The 19,890-nt window shown below is 45.0% G+C and overlaps 1 protein-coding gene across 1 annotated transcript in view; it reads left to right on the top strand.

Annotated features, from left to right (window-relative positions):
* LOC128693665 (synaptogenesis protein syg-1-like) overlaps nucleotides 1-19,890 on the top strand; it is a 244,980-nt gene that overhangs the window by 36,591 nt on the left and 188,499 nt on the right. Inside the window, exon 2 of the mRNA XM_070091248.1 lies at nucleotides 6,674-6,853. Coding sequence (XP_069947349.1) covers nucleotides 6,674-6,853 — 180 coding nt within the window. The remainder of the gene's footprint in view (nucleotides 1-6,673; nucleotides 6,854-19,890) is intronic.

The following is a 19,890-nucleotide window of genomic DNA, read 5'->3' as shown; positions in this document are numbered from 1 at the left end:
CTACTCTTGCTGTAAAAATAATCCTACTGGGCTTGCTGTAAAAATAATCCTACTAATCTTGCTGTAAAAATAATCCTACTGGGCTTGCTGTAAAATAAACCTACTAATCTTGCTGTAAAAATAATCCTACTGGGCTTGCTGTAAAAATAATCCTACTGGGCTTGCTGTAAAAGTAATCCTACTAGGCTTGCTGTAAAAATAATCCTACTAATCTTGCTGTAAAAATAATCCTACTTGGCTTGCCGTAAAAATAATCCTACTTATCTTGCTGTAAAAGTAATCCTACTGGGCTTGCTGTCAAAATAATCCTACTGGGCTTGCTGTAAAAATAATCCTGCTGGGCTTGCTGTAAAAATATTCCTACTGGGCTTGCTGTAAAAATAATCCTATTGGTTTGCTGTAAAAATAATCCTACTAGGCTTGATGTAAAATAATCCTACTGGGCTTGCTGTAAAAGTAATCCTACTGGGCTTACTGTAAAAATAATCCTACTGGGCTTGCTGTAAAAATAATCCTACTGGGTTTGCTGTAAAAATAATTCTACTGGGCTTGGCGTAAAAATAATCCTGTTGGTCTTGCTGTAAAAATGATCTTACTGGGCTTGCTGTAAAAATAATCCTACTGGGCTAGCTGTAAAAATAATCCTACTGGGCTTTCTGTAAAATAATACCATTGGGCTTGCTGTAAAAATAATTCTACTTGGCTTGCTGTAAAAATAATCCTACTGGGCTTTCTGTAAAAATAATCCTACTGGGATTGCTGTAAAAATAATCCTACTAATATTGCTGTAAAAATAATCCTACTGGGCTTGCTGTAAAAATAGTCCTTCTGGGCTTGCTGTAAAAATAATCTTACTAATCTTGCTGTAAAAATAATCCAACTGAGCTTGCTGTAAAAATAATCCTACTAATCTTGCGGTAAAAATAATTCTATTGGGCTTTCTGTAAAAATAACCCTACTGGGCTTGCTGTAAAAATAATCCAGCTGGACTTGCTGTAAAAATGTTCCTACTGGGCTTGCTGTAAAAATTATCCTATTGGTTTGCTGTAAAAATAATCCTACTAGGCTTGCTTTAAAAACAATCCTACTGGGCTTGTTGTAAAAACATGTAGAGCATTACGCTTTTTGTCCGTCGCTCAAAGACTGAGGCAAGAAGCATGCCACTGAATGTAGATGTGACCAGACATCTCGGGAATATAAACCCAATGTTGTGTTGTTGTTGTGTATTCAGAGGGAAGATTTTAATTTAATTTTTTTTTTTCGAGTGTCTGAAGTCATCTTACTTCAGGAACATATTCACAGAAACATAAATAACAGAATTGTTTATGACCACAGAAACATAAATAACAGAATTGTTTATGACCACAGAAACATAAATAACAGAATTGTTTATGACCACAGAAACATAAATAACAGAATTGTTTATGACCACAGAAACATAAATAACAGAATTTTTTATGACCACAGGGTCATTGTAACTACCCACACTTCGGCTGGTGAAACATTCTGGTTTAGCCCGTTTAACAAGTGAGGAGTTTGTTGCTGTTTGCTAATGTAAATGAGATTATTTTTGTTGAGAATAAACCTGGTGAGTTAGCTCTGTCACGGAAAGAAAAAATATATTAGTATTTTCTAGAGTTTGTCACCAACGTACCGGGAAAACCACTTAAAATCCCTTGCTAATATGTTATCTTTCCTTTGTTCTAACACTTTTCCTGACCTTCGCTTCTACCACTCTTATTTTATCCCCTTCCATTCCTTTTTACACAAGAACATAAGAAAGAAGGAACACTGCAGCAGGCCTACTGGCCCATGCGGGGCACGTCCATGTCAACCCCCGGCTTAGGCCAATGGCCCACCCAGTCAGGTCACCTCCATTTAAGGAAGCAGCACTGTATCTGACCCAGTTGCACAAGTTAGTCAGGTTCAACTCACGCCCACCCACACCCACTTATAAGAACATAAGAACATAAGAAAGGAGAAACACTGCAGGAGGCCTGTTGGCCCATACTAGGCAGGTCCTTTACAATTCATCCCACTAACAAAACATTTTCCCAACCCAATTTTCAATGCTACACAAGAAATAAGCTCTGATGTGCAAGTCCCACTCAAATCCAACCCCTCCCACTCATGTACTTATCCAATCTAAATTTGAAACTACCCAAAGTCCTAGCCTCAATAACCCAACTAGGTAGACTGTTCCACTCATCAACTACCCTATTTCCAAACCAATACTTTCCTATGTCCTTTCTAAATCTAAACTTATCTAATTTAAATCCATTACTGCGGGTTCTCTCTTGGAGAGATATAAGCAAGACCTTATTAATATCCCCTTTATTAATACCTATCTTCCACTTATACACTTCGATCATGTCTCCCCTCATTCTTCGTCTAACAAGTGAATGTAACTTAAGAGTCTTCAATCTTTCTTCATAAGGAAGATTTCTAATGCTATGTATTAATTTAGTCATCCTACGCTGAATGTTTTCTAACGAATTTATGTCCATTCTGTAATATGGAGACCAGAATTGAGCTGCATAATCTAGGTGAGGCCTTACTAATGATGTATAAAGCTGCAGTATGACCTCTGGACTTCTGTTGCTTACACTTCTTGATATAAATCTCAGTAATCTATTTGCCTTATTAAGTACGCTTAGGCATTGCTGTCTTGGTTTAAGGTTGCTGCTTACCATAACCCCCAAGTCCTTTTCGCAATCTGTATGGCTAAGTTCTACATCATTTAACTTATAAGTGCTAGGGTTATGGACACTCCCGAGCTTCAGAACCTTGAATTTATCCACATTGAACTGCATCTGCCACTTTTCTGGCCAAGAATAGAGTTTGTTTAAATCCTCCTGAAGTTCCCTAACATCTATGTTTGAATCAATTATCCTACCTATCTTTGTGTCATCGGCGAATTTGCTCATATCACTAGTAATTTCCTCATCAAGATCATTGATATATATTATAAACAACAACGGGCCCAAGACTGATCCCTGTGGAACGCCACTTGTTACAGATCCCCACTCGGATTTAACCCCATTTATGGACACTCTCTGCTTCCTGTCTGTGAGCCACGACTCGATCCACGAGAGCACTTTTCCCCCAGTGCCATGAGCTGCCACTTTCTTTAACAGTCTTTGGTGCGGAACTCTATCAAAAGCCTTACTAAAATCTAAGTAAATAATATCAAATTCTTTATCGTGGTCAACAGCCTCAAAAGCTTTACTGAAGAAAGTTAATTAATTAGTTAGACAAGACCGGCCTCTTGTGAATCCATGCTGAGTATCATTATTCAAGCTATGATTATCGAGATGGCTTCTTATATTCTCAGCTATAATTGACTCTAGTAATTTGCCTACAATTGAGGTCAGGCTTATTGGGCGGTAATTTGACGGTAACGACTTGTCCCCTGTTTTAAAAATAGGAATTACCTTAGCCATCTTCCACATATCAGACACTACACCTGTTTGAAGAGATAAATTAAAAATATTAGTTAATGGTTCACAGAGTTCAATTTTGCATTCCTTAAGAATCCTTGAAAAAACCTCATCAGGACCGGGCGACTTATTTTGCTTCGGTCTGTCTATCTGCTTCACAACCATTTCACTAGTGACTGTGATGTTACATAATTTGTCTTCTTCTAGCCCACTATAAAAATTAATTACTGGAATATTGTTAGTGTCTTCCTGTGTAAAAACCGAGAGAAAATAATTATTTAAAATCGAGCACATTTCATTCTCTTTGTCAGTAAGATGCCCATAGTTATTTTTAAGGGGACCTATCTTATCTCTAACTTTTGTTCTATAGACCTGGAAAAAACTTTTTGGGTTAGTTTTAGAATCCCTAGCAACTCTAATTTCATAGTCCCTTTTAGCTTTTCTTATCCCCTTTTTAATGTCCCTCTTAATGTCAATATACTGATTCATAAGATGACCCTCACCTCTTTAGATACGCCTATAAATTCCTTTCTTATGCCCTAGTAGATATTTCAGCCTATTATTCATCCATTTTGGGTCATTTCTATTTGATCTAATTTCTTTATACGGGATAAACGTTCTTTGAGCAGCATGTATAGTGTTCAGAAAACTGTCATATTGATACCTCTCTTCGTTACCCCAGTCAACAGATGATAAGTGTTCTCTAAGCCCATCGTAAACTGCTAAGCAAAAATCTGGGACTGTTACTGAGTTATCCCTACTATCGTACTTCCATTCAATGCTAAATGTAATTGATTTGTGGTCGCTAGCACCCAGTTCCTCTGATATTTCTAAATTATTTACAAGGGATTCATTGTTTGCCAGAACTAAGTCAATCAGGTTATTTCCCCTTGTAGGTTCTGTCACAAACTGCTTCAAAAAACAATCCTGAACTACTTCTAAGAAGTCGTATGATTCTAAATTCCCAGTCAAGAAATTCCAATCAATATGACTAAAGTTAAAGTCTCCTAGAATTACTACATTATCGTTTCTTGTGGCCCTAACAATTTCCTCCCATAGTAGTCTCCCTTGGTCCCTATCTAAGTTTGGAGGACGGTATATCACACCTAAAATAAATTTTTCATGCCCTCTGAAAATTCTATCCAAACAGACTCTGTATGTGTTACTTCAGACTTAATATGCAACAGTTCAAGCGATCTCGGACATACAATGCCACCCCAACCCCCTTCCCGATACTTCTATCTACTTGGAACAATTTAAAACCCTGAATGTGACATTCCGCAGGCATGTCCCAATTTTTCACATTGAACCAAGTCTCAGTTAAGGCAAATACATCAATGTTACCTGCACTAGCAACTAGTCTCAACTCGTCCATCTTATTCCTAGCACTACGACTATTTGTGTAATATATATTTAAGGACCCTCCTCTCTCTTTACCCTTCCTGCTCCTTTCTGTTATTCCACTACACCTATTACTGTCCTTGTCAATTAGTGCCACTGGTTTCTAATATCCACCTCATTGTGCCTATTACTAGTTCTCCTAGTGCTCATATTACTACACTGCGACTTCACTGTTTTCCCACTAAAACCCATACCACTAACTATTCCTAGTTTAAAGACCTAACAGCTCCCTCCACTGCGTTGGCCAGTGCTCCCACCCCAGACCTAGATAAGTGACCCCCACCCCTGGCATACATGTCATTTCTGCCATAAAAGAGGTCCCAGTTGTCAATGAATGTTACCGCATTTTCCTTACAGTATTTATCCAGCCAGCAATTGACACCAATTGCTCTGGACAACCATTCATTTCCAACTCCTCTCACTGGCAAAATACCACATATGACAGGGTTCCCACCATTCCTCCTAATTATCTCTATTGCTGACCTATACCTTCTAATCAGGTCCTCACTCCTACGTCTGCCAACATCGTTGCCTCCAGCACTGAGACAGATAATAGGATTGCTCCCATTACCTCTCATGATGTCATCCAGACGGCTAACAATATCCTTCATCCCAGCCCCAGGAAAACACACTCTCTGCCTCCTACTCCTATCCTTCAAGCAGAATGCCCTATCCATGTACCTAATCTGGCTATCCCCAAAAACAACAATGATTTTACCTTCCTTGGCGACGTCCGTCGTGATGTTCCCAGTAGTCGACTCACATTCGTTAGGTAGCACTACACCATCACTTGTGGAATTCGTCAAGACGTTCTCGATGGTTTTCGTTGGGGTTTCTAGGGATGTCTCACTCACGTCAGCTAATGCTTCCTTGGTGCTCGTTGTGACATTCCCAGTAGAACACTCACATTCTTCAAGTAGCACCGAAAATGGGTTGGAAGTTTCCACAGTAGTCTTCTGGGTCCTCGTTGTTTCTGCCTCTCCAACAGTCTTCTTGATCCTCAGCTTGGTTCCATGTTGCCCGGCCACTGACCAAGCACCCCTCTTAACCTGGGGACTCACAGCAGGAAGATTACCTCGAATCCTCTTGTTCTCCTCCGTTAATCGCCGTATCTCCTGCTTAGCAACCCTAAGCTCTTGTTTCAGCTGCTGGTAAAGTTGCTCAAGAGAGGGCGTCCTGGTTCAGATTCAGAGAGCACACAAACAGGTCTTCACAGCTAAGATATTTTTAAAACTACACAACGTCTTAGCTTCTATGATGGTACTCGAGAGTTTGTTCAAATCATTCACAACTCAGTTACTAAACCAGTGCTTTCCTATATTCTTCCTGAATCTGAATTTTTCCAGCTTAAAACCATTGCTGCGAGTCCTGTCTAGGCTAAATATTTTTAGCACTCTATTTACATCCCCTTTATTCACTCCTGTTTTCACTCTACTCTCCTCATTTCTCCTTTTTACAAGCCCAGCAACTTCAGGTCTTCTTCACCGCAACTCTTGTGCATATTTCTGAAGACGACGCGTCTTACTGATATTTCCGATTAGGATATATGTAAGTTCACCGATCAGTTTCTGGGACGTGTTTCATAACCTTCAATAATAATCAGCGCATATGTTTAACTTGCCTTTTCAAAAAGAAAAGAAAATGGCCAGAAACTAGCGGAAAGTACACTCACTTTCTCGGTAAAAACGTTGAATCATCGGAAGACATATTAATATGTGTTTTGGTATCTGTTCTCCATAACTAATTCTTTAATTGAGCGGCATCGAATATTGAAGATTTGTAATGTAGAACAATGCGTGTGTAATCCCTCACATTCATTTTCTCAATGGCAGGCATCGAACAAGGTTGGCACGTCTAAGAAGACACAGAGTGTGCACGTGCAGTACGGCCCCATGTTTCGAACCCTGCCACTGGATGTGATGGCTGAGACAGGGAAGGAGGTCGTACTCAAGTGTGATGTCGACTCCAACCCGGCCGCCAGCATTGTCTGGCTTCAGGAGGGTTCCGACAAGGTAGTGTACTGGCTCCTTCACATCACATTATTGTTATTATTATTATTATTATTATTATTATTATTATTATTATTATTATTATTATTATTATTATTATTATTATTATTATTATTCGTATTATTAATATTATTATCATTTACCTTCCCGTTATCATAGCTTACATTAGCATTGGTCGAATACCAATAACCATATGTCAGAGAAATCCTGCTGCTGAACAAGGCTCTCCTTGTCCTTTCCTGATTGTGTTATTTTCGCATCATCTGTGAACACTGATACAACTATTTGATTCATATTTCAATTTATTTACATTATACATGTCTCAGGATCCAGGTGCTAATCCTTGTAGAACCTCAACTGCCACGTCTGTCATTTCTATTTCTTTCTCTTGGATAATTAATTCCCCATTGCTCCTGCCAGGTCTTGAATTCCCCCCCCCCCCCGTTTTAAAATTTTCACACTGTCCAAAAATATGCACTAAAAGCTTTTCTCTCTCTTTTGCTTCACTTCCCTTACCCTGTCATGGAACTCACGCAAATCTGCGAAGCAATATTTTCCATCTTATAAAAAGTGCAGATTGTTGTGTATAATCTGTCTCCTTGTCAAGTACGATAAGTAAGTCTAAAAAGACTTACTTATCATGCATGTTACCAACACTGTCTCTCATCTTTTTATAATGTTACGGTTAAATCTGCTCACTTCCATATCTCTGGCGGTTGCCCTCTAATGAAATTTTTAGGATTTTAAATGCTGTTGGACAGAGTGATCTTGTATGCCCTTCCAGGACCTGTGGAAAGATATTTTTTGGTCCCATTTCCTTCATGGAATCTTGCTTAGTCATTAATTTCTTCACCGTCTTATTACTGATGTGTGTATTGTGCCCAGTAGATGTCTAAATTGTCTTTCTCTTTAACTCTCTGGTAATGCAGGTATTTCCTCTGAGAACTCCTTATCTAAGTATTTGTTCGGTTATGCTTCTTTCTTCTTCAGTCTTATTACCTGGTCCTTTACTGTTTTCCTCTTTCTGACGTGACTGTATAGCAACTTGATTTTCGATTCTATATAATTTTGAAATTGTCGTAGCCACTCTTGTTACCTCTCCATGTTTGTTTCTATCTCTTTTGCTTTCTTCCCTGTTTTCCTGTGTTCTTTGTTTCTATTTTTTTCTATTCTCTTGCAGTTTTAACTTTTGCATCTCTGCAGGCCGAACCATGGAGTAAGTCTGTTCTTTTCCCAGCTTTTTCTGCCCCTGGGAATGAATGTCCTTTCTTCCTCATTACACTTTTCAAGTACTTTATCATTTTTATTGTTATTTTTTTATTTCCAGGTTCCTTAACCGCTACATTTCATTCAGGAAATACGTGCTATCTGCGTTGTCTCCTCTTGTGACAAATGGTTTCTCCCAGCATCCCAATGTTATGTTTCTCCCAGCATCCCCAAGTAATGTTTCTCCTAGCATCCCCATGTTATGTTTCTCCCAGCATCTCCATGTTATGTTTCTCCCAGCATCCCCATGTTATGTTTCTCCCAGCATCTCCATGTTATGTTTCTCCTAGCATCCCCATGTTATGTTTCTCCCAGCATCTCCATGTTATGTTTCTCCCAGCATCCCAATGTTATGTTTCTCCAAGCATCCCCAAGTAATGTTTCTCCTAGCATCCCCATGTTATGTTTCTCCCAGCATCTCCATGTTATGTTTCTCCCAGCATCCCCATGTTATGTTTCTCCCAGCATTCCCATGTTATGTTTCTCCTAGCATCCCCATGTTATGTTTCTCCCAGCATCCCCATGTTATGTTTCTCCCAGCATCCCCATGTTATGTTTCTCCCAGCATCCCAAAGTTATGTTTCTCCCAGCATCCCCATGTTATGTTTCTCCCAGCATTCCCATGTTATGTTTCTCCCAGCATCCCCATGTTATGTTTCTCCCAGCATCCCCATGTTATGTTTCTCCCAGCATTCCCATGTTATGTTTCTCCCAGCATCTCCATGTTATGTTTCTCCCAGCATTCCCATGTTATGTTTCTCCCAGCATCCCAATGTTATGTTTCTCCCAGCATCCCCATGCTATGTTTCTCCCAGCATTCCCATGTTATGTTTCTCCCATGTTATGTTTCTCCCAGCATTCCCATGTTATGTTTCTCCCAGCATCTCCATGTTATGTTTCTCCCAGCATTCCCATGTTATGTTTCTCCCAGCATTCCCATGTTATGTTTCTCCCAGCATCCCCATGTTATGTTTCTCCCAGCATCCCTATGTTATGTTTCTCCCAGCATCCCCATGTTATGTTTCTCCCAGCATCCCTATGTTATGATTCTCCCAGCATCCCCATGTTATGTTTCTCCCAGCATTCCCATGTTATGTTTCTCCCAGCATTCCCATGTTATGTTTCTCCCAGCATCCCCATGTTATGTTTCTCCCAGCATCCCCATGTTATGTTTCTCCCAGCATCTCCATGTTATGTTTCTCCCAGCATCCCTATGTTATGTTTCTCCCAGCATCCCCATGTTATGTTTCTCCCAGCATCTCCATGTTATGTTTCTCCCAGCATCCCTATGTTATGTTTCTCCAAGCATCCCCATGTTATGTTTCTCCCAGCATCCCCATGTTATGTTTCTCCCAGCATTCCCATGTTATGTTTCTCCCAGCATCCCCATGTTATGTTTCTCCCAGCATCCCTATGTTATGTTTCTCCAAGCATCCCCATGTTATGTTTCTCCCAGCATCCCTATGTTATGATTCTCCCAGCATCCCCATGTTATGTTTCTCCCAGCATTCCCATGTTATGTTTCTCCCAGCATTCCCATGTTATGTTTCTCCCAGCATCCCCATGTTATGTTTCTCCCAGCATCCCCATGTTATGTTTCTCCCAGCATCTCCATGTTATGTTTCTCCCAGCATCCCTATGTTATGTTTCTCCCAGCATCCCCATGTTATGTTTCTCCCAGCATCTCCATGTTATGTTTCTCCCAGCATCCCTATGTTATGTTTCTCCCAGCATCCCCATGTTATGTTTCTCCCAGCATCCCTATGTTATGTTTCTCCCAGCATCCCCGTGTTATGTTTCTCCCAGCATCCCTATGTTATGTTTCTCCCAGCATCTCCATGTTATGTTTCTCCCAGCATCCCTATGTTATGTTTCTCCCAGCATCCCCGTGTTATGTTTCTCCCAGCATCCCTATGTTATGTTTCTCCCAGCATCCCCATGTTACGTTTCTCCAAGCATCTCCATGTTATGTTTCTCCCAGCATCCCTATGTTATGTTTCTCCCAGCATCCCCGTGTTGTTTCTCCCAGCATTCCCATGTTATGTTTCTCCCAGCATCTCCATGTTATGTTTCTCCCAGCATTCCCATGTTATGTTTCTCCCAGCATCTCCATGTTATGTTTCTCCCAGCATTCCCATGTTATGTTTCTCCCAGCATTCCCATGTTATGTTTCTCCCAGCATTCCCATGTTATGTTTCTCCCAGCATCCCCATGTTATGTTTCTCCCAGCATCCCCATGTTATGTTTCTCCCAGCATCTCCATGTTATGTTTCTCCCAGCATCCCCATGTTATGTTTCTCCCAGCATCTCCATGTTATGTTTCTCCCAGCATCCCCATGTTATGTTTCTCTCAGCATCTCCATGTTATGTTTCTCCCAGCATCCCCTTGTTATGTTTCTCCCAGCATCCCCATGTTATGTTTCTCCCAGCATCCCTATGTTATGTTTCTCCCAGCATTCCCATGTTATGTTTCTCCCAGCATCCCCATGTTATGTTTCTCCCAGCATCCCTATGTTATGTTTCTCCCAGCATTCCCATGTTATGTTTCTCCCAGCATCCCCATGTTATGTTTCTCCCAGCATCCCTATGTTATGTTTCTCCCAGCATTCCCATGTTATGTTTCTCCCAGCATTCCCATGTTATGTTTCTCCCAGCATCCCTATGTTATGTTTCTCCCAGCATTCCCATGTTATGTTTCTCCCAGCATCTCCATGTTATGTTTCTCCCAGCATCCCTATGTTATGTTTCTCCCAGCATTCCCATGTTATGTTTCTCCCAGCATCCCCATGTTATGTTTCTCTCAGCATCCCCATGTTATGTTTCTCCCAGCATTCCCATGTTATGTTTCTCCCAGCATCCCTATGTTATGTTTCTCCCAGCATCTCCATGTTATGCTTCTCCCAGCATTCCTATGTTATGTTTCTCTCAGCATCCCCATGTTATGTTTCTCCCAGCATTCCCATGTTATGTTTCTCCCAGCATCCCTATGTTATGTTTCTCCCAGCATCTCCATGTTATGTTTCTCCCAGCATTCCCATGTTATGTTTCTCCCAGCATCCCCATGTTATGTTTCTCCCAGCATCCCCATGTTATGTTTCTCCCAGCATCTCCATGTTATTTTTCTCCCAGCATCCCCATGTTATGTTTCTCCCAGCATCTCCATGTTATGTTTCTCCCAGCATCCCTATGTTATGTTTCTCCCAGCATTCCCATGTTATGTTTCTCAGAGCATCCCCATGTTATGTTTCTCCCAGCATCCCCATGTTATGTTTCTCCCAGCATCCCCTTGTTATGTTTCTCCCAGCATCCCCATGTTATGTTTCTCCCAGCATCTCCATGTTATGTTTCTCCCAGCATCTCCATGTTATGTTTCTCCCAGCATCCCTATGTTATGTTTCTCCCATCATTCCCATGTTATGTTTCTCCCAGCATCCCCATGTTATGTTTCTCCCAGCATCCCCATGTTATGTTTCTCCCAGCATCCCCATGTTATGTTTCTCCCAGCATCTCCATGTTATGTTTCTCCCAGCATCCCCATGTTATGTTTCTCCCAGCATTCCCATGTTATGTTTCTCCCAGCATTCCCATGTTATGTTTCTCCCAGCATCTCCATGTTATGTTTCTCCCAGCATCCCCATGTTATGTTTCTCCCAGCATTCCCATGTTATGTTTCTCCCAGCATTCCCATGTTATGTTTCTCCCAGCATCTCCATGTTATGTTTCTCCCAGCATCCCCATGTTATGTTTCTCCCAGCATCTCCATGTTATGTTTCTCCCAGCATCCCCATGTTATGTTTCTCCCAGCATCCCCATGTTATGTTTCTCCCAGCATTCCCATGTTATGTTTCTCCCAGCATCCCCATGTTATGTTTCTCCCAGCATCCACATGTTATGTTTCTCCCAGCATCCCCATGTTATGTTTCTCTCAGCATCTCTATGTTATGTTTCTCCCAGCATCCCTATGTTATGTTTCTCCCAGCATCCCCATGTTATGTTTCTCCCAGCATCCCCATGTTATGTTTCTACCAGCATCTCCATGTTATGTTTCTCCCAGCATCCCCATGTTATGTTTCTCCCAGCATCCCCATGTAATGTTTCTCCCAGCATCCCCTTGTTATGTTTCTCCCAGCATCCCCATGTTATGTTTCTCCCAGCATCCCCATGTTATGTTTCTCCCAGCATCCCCATGCTATGTTTCTCCCAGCATCCCCATGTTATGTTTCTCCCAGCATCCCCATGTTATGTTTCTCCCAGCATCCCCATGCTATGTTTCTCCCAGCATCCCCATGTTATGTTTCTCCCAGCATCCCCATGCTATGTTTCTCCCAGCATCCCCATGTTATGTTTCTCCCAGCATCCCCATGCTATGTTTCTCCCAGCATCCCCATGTTATGTTTCTCCCAGCATCCCCATGCTATGTTTCTCCCAGCATCCCCATGTTATGTTTCTCCCTGTGTTTGTCTCAATATGATATTTGAAATTTATTTCTATTTAGTTGTTAGTACAAAGGGGCCTTTCATTTTCTATTTCCTCCAATCACATTCATTCAGGGCGATTACTACGTCTAGCCTCGCTGGTTCGTCCTCTCCTCTCGCTTTGGTTGTGTCCTCTGTACAATAATTTAGTATGTCTTCTTAGCTCTTTAAATTTTTTGTCTCTAACCTAGCTCAAAATCCTCTAAGTCTATTTCGAAATGGTAAAATCTCCTGTGATCAGCTTTTCATTGTTCACGTGAGCTTTAACTTCTTTCTCTATGGTGCTCACCAAGGCTTTGTTACCTAAGTCACATTCCAGTCTTGGCCCATTATTGATTAGTGGTGAGTTATATATCGCTGCTTTCAAAACTTTTGTACCCCCCCAGTTTTGAGTGTACATATTATGCCAATATTTCTTTGTTAATTATTTAAAAAAATTAACTGGTTTCTTAACAACAGTGCTACTCTATTCTATTCTATTCTATTTGATTTGCCGGTATGGATCCCAGCCCGGGTCTCTTCCAGTTTGGTGACCCGGCATTGGCTCCCTGGTTAGGGAAGTGTCGTTTAGCTTTTCTTGTACATGCTTGGCAGTTCTTCAGTGGGAAGGTTGGGGGTACCTCTCCGGCTCTGTGGCTAAGTGACGTACCAAAAGTTAGTGTGCACTAACGGCTGCTGGTGTGCGGTGCAAAGCAGGCCCGCAAAGCGACTTCAGCGGGGATGTGGGTGACGTGCAATGACTGGGAGTAAGGTGTCCAAGTCCCTGACAGCTAAGTACACAAGATGTGCTGCCTCATCCTCCCGGGCTTGCCCCACTGAGGTCATTGGGAAGTGTCTACGGCGAAGGGGCATCGTAGCCGGGCAGTCTAACAGGTAGTGCACCAAGGGCTTCGGAACCATTCGGTCACAATTGGCACAGAGCTCCTCTCTTGCCCGTTCAACAATCCACGCAGTGGTGGGTTACCCTAAGCGTAGGCGGTGGATATGCACCCTCAGTTCTCTGGAGTGCGACCGAATACTTGGAGGGGGCGCCCTGTGGGTCGCCCTGACATAGCAGCAGAGGCTCTGTGAATCCCCAGGGTCTGGGAGTGGGCGTCTGGCCGCACCGGTAGCCCACAGTGCAATCTGGCTGAGGCTGATGGAGATTGCAGCACGTGGCTGTGTCTCGAGTGTTGCAGTCCTTGCAGCCTCATTTGCGGCATTATTGCCAGGAATACCCACATGTCTCGGGATCCAGTTGACGGTGGCCCTGCGACCCAGGGCCATGAGCGTCTGCAGGTCACCCCGGATAGATGTGATTAAGTGTACATTGTCCCTTGGCTCTTTGTGCATAATTGCTTGGATTGCTGCCTTGGAATCAACATGGATGATGGGGGAATGCTGATGGTCTGCAAGAGCGTGCTGCAAAGCTTGTTGGATGGCAAAGAGTTCAGCCTGGAGGATGGTGCAATGGTCCGGGAGACGCCAACCTGCTGTCAGATTGCTGTGGAATATCCCAGCAGCTGTGCGGCCTGCCACTGGGTCTCTGGAGCCATCGGTGTAATATGGCACACACCCTGGGCCTTCTGCATCCACAATGCTAGCCAAGGCAAGTTGTTGCAGAATGTGCTGTGGGTAATGCTTCTTACCGCCTGGTAGGGTTGTCCAGCGCACCGCCAACAGCTCTTGTGCCCAAGGGGGTGGCACCGTGAAGTTCGCTGCCAGTCTGTCACAGCCTTCTGCCTGGAGCAATGTCATGGGCAGGAGCTTCCGTGTGACATCTGCAAATGACCACATCCATCGGCGGCCAGGGTGCATTGGAATGACCTGTCCCTGGCGGACCCGTAAATCTCTCATTAGTTTGTCAGTCCCTTTGCGTTGGAGGTACTTTGCGATCCTCTTGGCAGCTACAAGTTGGATCCTGTCTTCAAGGGGCTGCAGTTGTGCCTCAAAGTTTAGAGCCACTGCACTGGCTCACCTAGGAGCCCCCAGCATGGCCTGTACAGCTGTGTTCTGGATCACACAGAGGGACTTGATGTTTGTGGGTCTGGCGTGAACCAGAGCAAGTGCTCCATAGTCAACGAGTGAGCATATTGCCTGGATGTAGAATAACCTCATGACTTCGAGGCTGGCCCCAACCCTAGGGTTGGCCATTGCACTCAATGCCCTGACCCTCTGCAGGGCTCTCTCTTTGATGTGGTGCACATGTTTCTGGAAGGTGAGACGCCTGTCAATGTAGATGCCAAGGTACCTATAACTGTGAACCCAGTCCAGGTCGATGCCCAGGACCAACAGCCTCTGACTGGGCTCCCTTGTGCGAAGAATCATGGCTTTGGATTTCGACGCAGATATCTTGAGCCCCAAGTGACGGCAAGTGGAAGCCAACAGATCGAGGTCCTCCTGGGCACGCTGCAAAAGCCGGCGCTTCCTAGGTACGACAAGTGCCAGGTCATCAGCGTAGCTGAGTAGGAAGGTGCCTGTGGAGAAAGGCAGGCACACCAGCTGGTGCATCAGTACATTGAACAGAGCGGGACTAAGCACTCTACCCTGTGGAGTGACGTTGTCCAGGGTCTTGAGAGAAGAGGCATGCCCCTGGAAGTGTACCCGGGCCCACCTGTCCTGGAGATAGAAACGAAGCCATGCAAGTAGCCTGCCCTTAACCCCCCTGCAGGCTAAAAGTGAGAGGATGACAGATGCACTGGCTAGCTCAAAAGCTTTCTCTAGGGCGAGAAAGACAACAATGTGGGCTTGGGCATCTGACCCAATGCCGGCCAGTAGGGTGGTAAGGCTTTCGAAAGTGCCCACTTCTCTGGTGAAGCCATAGAGGTGTTTATGAGGAGGGCCAAGCGTTCCAACACCATCCTTTCAGACACCTTCGAGATGTAACTGGTGAGGGAGATAGGTCTCACACTGCCAGGATCCCCAGGCTTAAGAATCGGTATGATGTCAGCCTCCTTCCATACGGCAGGGAGTTTGCCAGCTCGCCAAGTCTTGTCGACGACCCCCAGGACAGCTGCATGACCAGAATGGCCAGACAGAGTGATCATGCCAAAGGTGATACCATCATGCCCCGGTGCAGAGTCCCGATGAGATGTGAAGGCTGCCTGGAGCTCCTGGTCAGTGAAGTCTTCATCTGTGACGTCCTGAGCCTGGCATGCCGCCTGGATCATCATCATCATCCTAGAAGGAGGGTGGCTTGGAGGTCCAGGAGATCCTGAGGCAGTTGAGCCATGGCTGCTCTGGAGGTGAAGAGGTCCCCCAGACGTTCTGAGTTCGTTGCGGGGTTTGGGTGCAATCGAGTCACTCTGCGGCACTGCCCATTGGCCAATCGTAACTTGGTCCAAATCTCAGATAAGGTGGAGGAGTAGCTGAGGGAAGCACACCACTTGAACCACTTAGCTTGCCGGACCCTGTGTGAGACATGGCATGCATGCTGCACCACTTCCCTGAGCAGATGCATGGACTCAGCCCTGGGATTACGCCTGTGCAATTTGTGTACGACGTTGATCCGGTGGTTCTGTTCCCTGATGTCCTCGTTGTAAAACCACCAGTCACGCTTGTATAACCCTCCGCCTGTAATCTTAAGTATGGCTGCCTCAGCTGCACATGCAAAGGCTGCCTGCATGCTCTGAGCTGCCTCATCTGGATCTTCCGGAAGAGGAGACTCTGCCCACCAGTGCTTGATGACCTCCTGGAAGCAATGCCAGTCGGTTCTCTTGAGATTCCATCTGGGTGTAAGTGTGGGGGTCGGACACTGCCGGACCATCAGTGTGGTGACCACTGCAAAGTGATCACTGGTGAGACGGGGGTGGACCTCCCATCTTGCACTCGAGAGCAACCATCTAGAGATGAGTGTGACATCCAGGCGGCCACCGTAGTGATGGGTTGGCTCACCATTGTTGAGGAGGGCGATCTCAGGAACCTCCTCCAGCACAGCCACAAGGTGCCTCCCAGCTGCATTGGTAGGAGAGACAAGTAAGAATTAGGTGGTGGGCATTGACATCCCCAGCCACAACAAGACCCTCCATAGGGGCGAGTGCTGCCACCTCTGAAATGTCAAGGGTGTACCGAGAACTTCTGTATAAGTTATAGACCACGAGAGGTCCATCTGGCAGGTGTAGGTTGACAGCCTGGACCTCCACGCCCTCTCTGCAGTTGAGGGGGTCTGTGGAAATTAAATGAAGGATAGAGGCCCTGACGTAGATCGCTGTTCCCCTGCCAGCCCCTTCCAGGCACTGAAGGTAAGCCGAGAATCCTGGGATAAGATGTTGTGCTTGATATGACGAATTAGTAAGTGTCTCATTGAGCAGGAAGACATCAACCTCATCCTGAACTGCAGCTTCAATCAGTAAGTGAATTTTCCACTGCAGCCCACAAATGTTCCACTGGAGGATCTTCAAGGGCTGCAGAGGTGGCCCTCTGATTCCATCTCTGCCTGGGACTCATCGTCCCAGGCAGAGCTGTCTTCCATGCCTCAGGCAATCTCCCTGTTTCGATAGATGTATTGAATATTGTTGTTAGGGGTACACATAGCGCCTTGTTGGTGACTCGGGGCCTCGTCAATCACGGACTGAAAGGACTCCTGGAATGATGGCTTGAAGTTCCATTGAGTCCTTCCTGTCCAGTAGGACCACGCCCAGCATCCACGACAGGAGCTGTCTGCAGGCGCCGCTGCCCTCTGCCAACAGCAGCAGGCGATGGAGTAGCGCTGAGATGACCCCGATGGTTTTCTTTATTTGAGTTGGAAATGAGTCTACCAATTCCTCTGTAGGCGTTGTGATGGACGACACGTCTAGTCCGGGCTGAGTCTCTGGGTATGTCTGGGTGGATGTCGACACTTCAGCTACATAAGCCGGGTGCACCCTGGGTCTGGCCTGAATGGCCACAGGCTTCCGTGTCCCCTAGCGGGGAACTTCTGCCTGACTCTGGTGGCTCGGAGGAGGGGTCTGCCCTTCGGAAGAGGCCTGCTGGCGGGATGGCAAGGAATGATGGTGCCCAGCCGGGACCTGCTGGGCAGTTTTCCTGGTCTGTGGCTGCTTTTCCCAGTGATTCTGTCTTCCTGGCCACTGTGCCGTCTGACACCGCAGTTGACCACGCTGCTGCAAGCCAGTGCCTGCCCCCTGATGCCTCCTGCGGTATCCGGGGTACCGCGGTTGGAGCCCATACTGACTGTTGCTGGGTGGTTCCAAGGCTGGGTGGCGTTGGGGTTGCTGGGTCATTCCGATGATGAACCTGCCCCACCACACAGCCACACCCACACTAGTTGAACCTCTCCCCGCCACACAGCTACACCCACACTACTTGAACCTCTTTCCCCCCACCATACAGCCACACCCACACTAGTTTAAACCTGCCTCTCCATACTACACAGCCACACCCCCACTAGTCCAAACCTCTCTTCCCCACTACACAGTCACATACACTCTCTCCTAGAACAATTCGCTCCCCACCATACAGCCTAACCTAAACTCTCCCCACCCATCTCTCGCACGCCACACAGCATCATTCACACACAGACAAAACACATCTCTCTTTTAAGGGTTTCACACACATCTTTGTGTCATATGGATGTAATCCATAAGAAAAACTTACACACACACATGGATGGAAGTGCAATATAAAAGGCTGAAACAAGAGCGTGAGAGCAAACTAGGTGAGCTTTCGGCAAATATGGAGAAGACGATGGAGGGAGAGAAGAAGAAATGGGAGAAGAATGGGGAATGGGGAATGGGAGAAGAAGAAAGACAGACAAGAGCAGAGTCAGCAGAGGAAAACCAGATCCGGGCAGACCAACAAGCGCAAGCATGCATAGAACCACCATCAGAACCACACAGCCAAACACGCTATCCCAACACAAATCACAATCCACACTTACAGCCCCCACCCCACACTCTGGTGTTGAATCCCACAGCAAACTACCATGCACCCCCAACCCCACAAACCCTCCAGAACACAGTGTTGAAGAGGAAACTGAAGACATAGTACACCAGTGTTGATGGAATAACGAATAAGTGGGAGGAGTGGCATGAAAGAATAAAAGATGCATCACCAGACATCATAGTTCTCCCCGAAACCAAGCTCACTGGAATGATAACAGATGCTATCTTTCCAATGTGATATCAGATCCTGAAGAAAGACCGAGGAAACAGAGGGGGTGGAGTGGCACTGCCCATCAAAAACAAATGGGATTTTGATGAGCTGGAGAGAAGAGACAGAGGTGAAACAAGAGGAAGCATTATAGGAACACTTCAGTCTGGAGGTTCCAAGGTGGTAAATACAGTGATGTATAACCCATCACAGAACAGCAGGAGTCAAAGTCAAGAGAATGATGAGAGTAACAGAGTGATGGTTGACTCAATGGCTGAAGTGTCCAAGAGAGCTTATGCGATCAGGGTAAAGCTACTGATTGTGGGTGACTTTAACCACAAAGAAATTGACTGGGAGAACTTGGAGCCACATGGAGGCCCAAAAACGTGGAGGGCTAATGTGATGGAGGTGGTACTGGAAAACCTCATGTACCAACACGCAAGGGACATAACCAGAGAGAGGGGAGAGGATGAACCAGAAAGACCGGAACTAGTATTCACTTTGAGTTGTGGAGATATTGAGGACATCACATATAAAAAGCCCTTCGAGACCAGTGGCCATGTGGTTCTGAACTTTGAATACATAGTAGAGCTACAAGTGAAGAGAGAAGCAGGAGGGGTGGGACGAATGAAGCCAAACTACAAAACAGGGGACTACAGAGGCATGAAGAATTTCCTGCATGAGGTTCAGTGGGACAGAGCACTGGCAGGGACGCCAGTAAATGAGATGATAGAATCTGTGACAACAATATGCAAGGAAGCAGGGAAGAAGTTTATATCCAAGGGTAACAGAAATAACAAGAAGGGCAGGATGAGCCCTTGGTTCACTCAAAGCTAAAGAGAGGCGAAAAGCAATTGTGCTAGAGAATGGAAAAAGTATAGAAGGCAAAGGACTCAGGAGAATAAAGAGCAGTCGTAGAGCCAGAAATGAATATACACATGTAAGAGGGAGGTCCAACAATACAAAAATGATATAGCCGCGAAAGCCAAATCAGACCCGAAGCTAACAGGAGGAAAACAACAGTCGAGGACCAGGTAGTCAGGCTGTGGAAGGAAGGAGGGATGACCACAAGAAACGACCGAGAAGTATGTGAGGTACTCAACATGACATTCAAAGAAGTGTTCATGAAAGGAACTCCAGAAAGATGGAGAAGTGGGGTACACCGTCAATTGTTAGATACAATACATACAATCGAAGTGAAGAGGTTGCTAAGAGAGGTAGGTACCTCAAAGA

Source organism: Cherax quadricarinatus, chromosome 34 (genome assembly GCF_038502225.1).
Source record: "Cherax quadricarinatus isolate ZL_2023a chromosome 34, ASM3850222v1, whole genome shotgun sequence".
NCBI classification, from domain to species: Eukaryota; Metazoa; Arthropoda; class Malacostraca; order Decapoda; family Parastacidae; genus Cherax; species Cherax quadricarinatus.
The sequence above is the reverse complement of the archived record's forward strand: the minus strand, read 5'-3'. Positions and strand labels throughout refer to the sequence as shown.